This window comes from Olea europaea, chromosome 12 (assembly GCF_002742605.1).
Source record: "Olea europaea var. sylvestris chromosome 12, O_europaea_v1, whole genome shotgun sequence".
In the NCBI taxonomy this organism is placed as follows: Eukaryota; Viridiplantae; Streptophyta; class Magnoliopsida; order Lamiales; family Oleaceae; genus Olea; species Olea europaea.
The window spans coordinates 28,430,666-28,437,550 of record NC_036248.1 but is presented as its reverse complement, the minus strand read 5'-3'; the positions used below and the strand labels follow the sequence as shown (position 1 = coordinate 28,437,550).

Genomic DNA, 6,885 nt, shown 5'->3' with positions numbered 1-6,885 from the left:
TTATTGAGGTATTATTCCACACTCTTGTAAAAATTTTGCAAAATCACTCATGTTTTGACCAAACTCGTCATATTTCTCATAATAATCACCACCACGGTCAAATCTTACCACCTTGATATTTTTTCCACATTGTTTATCTACTTCCAGTTTGAAAATTTTGAATTTCTCAAGTGCATGTGATTTATTGTTAATCAAGTAAACACATCCATATCGTGAAAAATCATCAATAAAAGTTGTGAAATATTTGTTCCCACATATGGTGGAAGGCAAGCGTCTACTGATGTTAGTATGTATCAAGTCCAAAACACCATCACTCCTAGTGGAACATTTCCTTGTAGACTTAGTTGGCTTTCTCCTTATAGAATCCACACAAGTGTCAAAATCAGAAAAGTCGAGAGGGGGAAGTATCTCAACTTTTACCAATCCTTTCATTCTATCCCTAGAAATGTGACCCAATAGTTTATGCCACAACATAAAGGATGATTCACAAATTAGAGCCCTTTTCTTTGATACATTGGTAAAATACGAGAATTCACCAAAAGGAGCTGAAGATAATTTATATAAATCATCACATAAAAGGTCATTCCCAATCAAACGATAATCATAAAACAACTTGACCATTCCATTACCCAAATTAAAGGAAAAACCACAAGCATCAAATTTTGATATAGAAATTAAATTTCGTCTTATTTACGGTACAAAAACTATATCTTCCAAAATAAGAGAAAAACCAAACTCTAAGTGCAACTTCACTGCTCCTATGAATTCAACATTCACTTGAACACCATTTCCAATGCTCAAGCTCACTTCATTCTCACTTGGCCTCCGTTTGCTTGTGAACCCCTGCAAGGAATTCGCAATATGAATACTTGCTCCAGAGTTTAGCTACCAAGAATTCAAAGGCATATCTAATAAAGAAGACTAAAAAACAAACTAGGGCCAAGGGAATACTTACAGAACTCTTCTTCCTCTCTAACCAAATCTTAAACTTAAAATAATCTTTCTGCCAATGACCCTTGTTTTTTCAGAACTTACATTGATCATTTTTCTTCATAATTCTTTTAAGACCACTAGAAATCTGACCCCCAAAATTTTTATTCTGCTGATTTTGGTGCAACTTATTGCCTTTACAGGACTTAGACTTATGGTTATAAGAAGACTCCCTGTTTTGTAATGGCTGAAAAACTAATTGCACAGTTTCAACAGTCTCACGCCGCATCCTATACTCCTCTTGGGCACATATTGCTATAAGGTCATCTAAATCTCATTTATCTCGCTGGGCATTGTATGTGACTTTAAGTTGATTGAACTGGCTAAGAAGGCTATTTAAAAATGATAAACCAGAAAAAGCTCCGCAATAGGAATGTTAAGAGCCTTTAGTTTAGATTATATATTTATCATTTCCATGACATACTCCCTAACACCACTGGTACCATCATATTTCATGTTTATCTATTAAATCCCCATTTTGGCTTTATGAGACTCAATAAAACCTTTGGCATTTTAATTGTCTGGGATAGCGCCCATAATGGAATCAAATATGTATTGCTTAATAATTTTCAAACAGAGTTTGTTGACCCTTTTTCCACTTTTCATACTCAGCTTCATATTCAACAATCTCTTATCTGTGAGTTTCTCAAGCTTTTTCTCTATTGGAAAATCCAAGCCTAAAAGACCAAGTGTTATTTCTACATCTCATTTTCATCTTACATAATTATTTTCAGTCAAGGTTTCAATAACAGAAATTGACTCGAAAGAGATGAGGCATTAGAAATTGTGAAAACATAAAATATCATACTCAATATTATCCAAACATAATGCATGCAGTCAAATGGATGATAAAATATCTATCTAATTAACACAGGCTATTAATTGGATAATCTATAATTAAAATCAAAACCATATGAATTTTATTTCGGTAAGAGTCTAGATGCATCATCATAGAGTCACACTTGGGCTGACAATACAACATGCTATAAAATACTCATAAAACACATCATGAAACTAGTTAACAAAATCACATTAGTTTTCGAAATTCCAACACATTTGGACAGAAGGAAATTTCTAGACCAAGTTAAACTCGTTAACTGTCTTATATCATTTTTCAAAATATCACATATAATAGCACCTTTGGGTAAGATATTATGTTCAATAAATCAAAATTGTTGTGCAAAAATATTTTTTTTTTTAACTTTTTTATTGTAGAGAAAATCAAATAAATAACTATGAATGTGGAGCTTTGCCAGCAACCACCCATTTTATTTCAAAACATTTTTCTTAGTGGAAAAATAAGGGTCGTCTCAAAACCCATGAAAAAAATTTAATCACAAAATAATAATTATGCAACAATTCATAATCAAGTTTAAATAAATAAAAAATTTATAGGGTCAAGACTTTTAAAAGTTCAAATTTAATGCCCCTTTTGAAAATTACATCTTAACCCTAGGTTTAAAATTAAAAATAGGTCCTTCAATATTTAAAATTGAGTGGCAGGTCCTTATTTTTAAAAATTACAATGTGGCCCCAGTTTCTAATTGCACACAGAGGCCTGTCATCTCACAAATGCGAGAGACGGCCCCGTCCAAAAAATAAAACACATGGTCGAATTAGGAAAAATAAAACCCCCAAAATCCAACATTTATTTCTCCTTTAACCGATGTCACAACAAGCCAAACAAAACACATCACATCATAACCAGTTTCAACCAATACCCTCAAACCAGATTGGAAGTCAGAAATACAGAAATCAGCCATAACTACTCTACTGTCTAGTAATTACTGCAGGCACCGAATTAGTTGCAGCAACTCGGAAGATCAACTATCATTGCTGATTTGAGTAAGTGGTTTATGTTGACAAGTTGGGAAGGATTCTACCTGAGATTAAATTTCAAATAGATGCGCGATTTTGCAAAATTAGATTTTCAATGAAAACTATTGGTGAAAACGACGATTTGGGGGCCGGCTTAAATACGGAGCTTGATTGGGGCCTTTTGGTATATCGAATTTGGGATTATTTGATGTTGAGTAGTGGAAGCTACCGTAAGGGAACTGGAGAAAAAGGATGCTGCCCTGTATTTGTAGATTCTATACCAAAATTTGCTCGCACGTATAGGTGAGATAGGGAGAGTTGATCCAAGGAAGATTATGGTTGGGATCCTATTACTGGAAACTTGCAGGCGGTTAGGCCGAGAAAAATGGTGCTTTGATAGTATATGCATGTTTTGGTTTCTTTACATAAGTTTGTATAATGAATTATACATATGTGCATGCATGAATGCACAGGAAACTCCATATGAAAATTTAATGCAAAGATGAAAGAGTTTGAAACAATCGAGATAGAATATTATTTTTATGAAGAATTATAATCTTAGCATGAAGACTCTGATACCAATTGTTAAATTTAATTATAATCATGCTAAAAATCAAGAATCAGAAAATAATAAATTGATAAATCGAATTCATACTTTCGAAAGCCACCATTGATATGAATAATAGAAGTTAGATATTCCCCTCCTTACTCATCACAAAGTATTAGCCATCAATGAGACAAGCTAACAATATGGAGAGGAGAGGGAACCTAGCCTTTACATAGGAAATTATCAAGCCTTCCCATTAAGACTTAAACTCTAATTAGGGTTTACATATATTTTTGGCCCACACATGTAAAATTACCACATCATATTAAATGCATGCGTAAGGTGTAAAAGGCTCAATTAATCACTTAATAAATTTGACTCAATCACAAATATCATTATGAGCCATACATTTAACCTGTAAAATAAATAATCAACATATTAGAAATATTTCAACAAATAAAGCTTGAAATGGGACGAAACTATAGAGTGATGGGAGAGCATAGACAATTGTTCTTTGTAATATTTTCTTGCCTAGCTCTCCAGTATTCACGGCCGACCCTAATGTTAGGAAGACAACCTCGGCAGCCAAGGTAATCTCAACCTTCAAATCTTTGTTGACTGCAGCTTTCGTATCTAATGCCATCCTGCAATTGTTAAACATCCACATTATGGATTAAGCTCAAATCCCTAACTCTCAGAGTAAAAAACAGAAAATCGAAAAAGGATATACTAAAACATTTATAGTGGTTCATCCTTGATGCCTAGCTATATACATTGATCGTGGTAGGTTTTTACTATACGGCGAGAAAAAGTTTAGAAAAGAGATTGCACAAGGTCCGCTTAGATTACTTTAAAAAGTGTAGGAACAACTTGATATAGTAATAGGACATGGTTTGGGATTTCAAAATTGGGTGTTTCAGTGGAATTTATGGAAGAATCATACTACACTTACAAGAAATCTTTCACAGATTTCCTACAGGGAGACAACTAGTTGTCCCTGTTCATTGAGCATTATCCTTTATGGAATCATGTTGCCAATTGGTAAAAAGATGGTGTGTCCAATAGAACTTAGAAACTCCTTTCCCTTAGGGTGCATTTGATTGCAAACATGGAACTTGCATAAAAAGAAAATAAATTCTAGCTAATTCAATTGCCTAGAATTTATTTGTATGGAAATTGTCAATTAAATGTGTTTGATTGATTTAATTTTCAACTTAGAAAAAATTATACTTATCTATTTTTTGTTGGTGGGTTAATGAGAGAGAGTAAATAAATAAGAGAGAGAGAGAAAGAGATAGTGAGTTCCGTGGAAAATAAAATCATAATCTTTCTAAGGAAAATATTTTCTTTGATTTTGAGAAAAATATGGTCACGTGACCAAAAGTGGTAAAATATTTTGCATGGAAAAAAATGGTAATCAAACAGGAAAATGTAGGAATTTGAATGGAAAAAACACAATTTCCGTGGAAAATATAGGCAATTAAACACACTCTTAGTGTTTATGTGAAAGTGATTATTTGAATTTTTTTTTTCTTTTTATGGAATATGTGGTGAAAAAGTAGGCAAAAGTTTGAGGATATTTAAAACATAATTTCTTTGAAGGAACGTGTATTTGAAAATGAGCGGTGGAAAATATTTTAAAATAATCACTTTAAATCAATTTCTTGCTAACAAGTAGTTGTTAGAATAATTTTAAATATGGGCTTCACATTCGATTGTAAAATATTACAGGTTAGATGTATGGCTCACAATCACATTATGATTGGGCCAATTATGTTAAGTGATCAATTTGGACCGTTTTACACTTTACGGACTTTATTTGATATAATGTGGTAATTTCTAATATATGGACCGGAATTATACGTAAACCCTAATTAGGGTTTAAGTCGATAATGGAACGACTAAATAAATTCATATATAAAGATTATGTCCCCTCTCCTCTCCATATGGTTTTATTGGCTTGCCCCATTGATGGCCAACATTTTTGTGAGGAGTAAGGAGTGGAAGATCTTACTGATATTATTTATATTAACGATGACTTCCGCAAATATGAATTCGATTTATCAATTTATGATTTCGTGATTCTTGATTCTTAACATAATTAAAATTTATTTTCAAAAATTGGTATCAGAGCTAACATGCTAAGACTAAAAATCCTCCATAAAATATTTTAAAAAAAAAAAATTTCACTCCACGTGAAGAATCTTAAAACATTGCAATATGAGATATAGCTTGGAACATGTCTGGTATTGGGAATTCAACATGTGTATTCCAAATGACAAAACCACTTAACAATCCAACACAAGGATTTTCTTTTTTGGTACATAATTACTCCTGTAGCTTCCTTAACTCTGTTTGTTGATTTGTATTGGAACCAATCCGATCCGTCCCCAAATCGAAAAATGGGACGTCAAAAGCCTACTGGGGATTGCCCATTGAATAACCCAGAAAATCAAAACCCATTCCCTGTTTTCTGTTCTTGCCTCTTGCAACCAAAACCCAATTTCGTTTGGTGAATATATGTATAATATATTCATTAAATAAACACATGTAAAGAAATTCAAAACCCAATGTGCAAAATTACCGTTTCCTTCCACTATGGCCGAACTTGGTTTTTGTGCGATCTTCTTCCGCAGATGCCATAAGGTTTTTTGAATCAATTTCTCCATTATCGTATGATATACAAATAGAAGAAATCGAACATCATTTTGTAGCTGCCCGGATTGACAGCTTGGGTAGCCTAAGAAGGCATGAAAATGTCGCCAGCGAAGGCAGTTTTGCCATAAAATTGGCTGTCGGCTTTTCCTCCTTTTATTGTGGTCGACTTTGTCTTTTTCTTTTTTTCCCCCTTTCTTTTGATGAATTAATTGGGATGTGAATTGATGATGTTGAAGGAGGAAAAGAAAATTTGTAACCGGTTTAAATGAAAATCGTTGAAGTGGACTCTTATGAGGCAGAAACATTAACTTAGATTAGGACCTGTTTTTGGGTAATTTTGTACTGAAAGCTAGGGCAATATTATCGACAATTTGAGGTTTTAGTTGTTTAGCTTTAGGAGACAAGGTTCTCTTCTCTTTTATGTATATTGGAATATCATTGGATTTAATTTCAAGGCTTGTTTCGGTCGGTTATGGTGGATTTGGGAACGGGGCCTCCCTCGCAATTTATGAGATGAGAGGCCCCTATCTGCAATTAAGAGATTGGTGTATATTGCAATTATTTAAAAGGGGGCCTGCTTGAAATTTTAAATATTGAAAGGACCTGATTTTAATTTGTACCTAGGGATAAAATATAATTTTCAAAAGAGTATTAAATTTAATCTTGGAAAGCTTTGATCCTAAAATTTTAATTTTGACCCAATTAAAATTTTATTTTTGACCCGTTTAAAATTATATCAAATAAACTAATAATTGATTGACGATTTTTTTTTCTTTTTTTACTTTCGTCAAAATGTTTAATTCAATTGTTGGTATTATTTGTTTATTTAAATACCGCTTTTCAAATATTGAAAATTTGTTGCCTATTTTGTA

General features: G+C 32.8%; 1 protein-coding gene across 1 annotated transcript; it reads right to left on the bottom strand.

Annotated features, from left to right (window-relative positions):
- On the bottom strand, positions 1–1,219 carry LOC111406867. Its single transcript, XM_023036232.1, has 4 exons — positions 1,036–1,219; positions 870–921; positions 695–758; positions 1–612 (listed from the first exon to the last, which is right to left on the bottom strand). The coding sequence occupies exons 1-4, from the start codon at positions 1,217–1,219 to the stop codon at positions 1–3; spliced, it is 912 nt and encodes a 303-aa protein (XP_022892000.1).
- Positions 1,220–6,885: the final 5,666 nt, after the last annotated feature.

Bases quoted from the DNA above. Each gene is read 5' to 3' on its own strand.
- LOC111406867 (XM_023036232.1), bottom strand. From the start codon at position 1,219: ATGCGGCGTGAGACTGTTGAAACTGTGCAATTAGTTTTTCAGCCATTA. The intron at 922-1,035 runs GTAAGTTCTGAA...TTTGTTTTTTAG, and splicing joins TATGAAGAAAAATGATCAAT to TCTTCTTTATTAGATATGCC. The intron at 613-694 runs GTAAATAAGACG...GGAATGGTCAAG, and splicing joins GAAGATATAGTTTTTGTACC to TTGTTTTATGATTATCGTTT.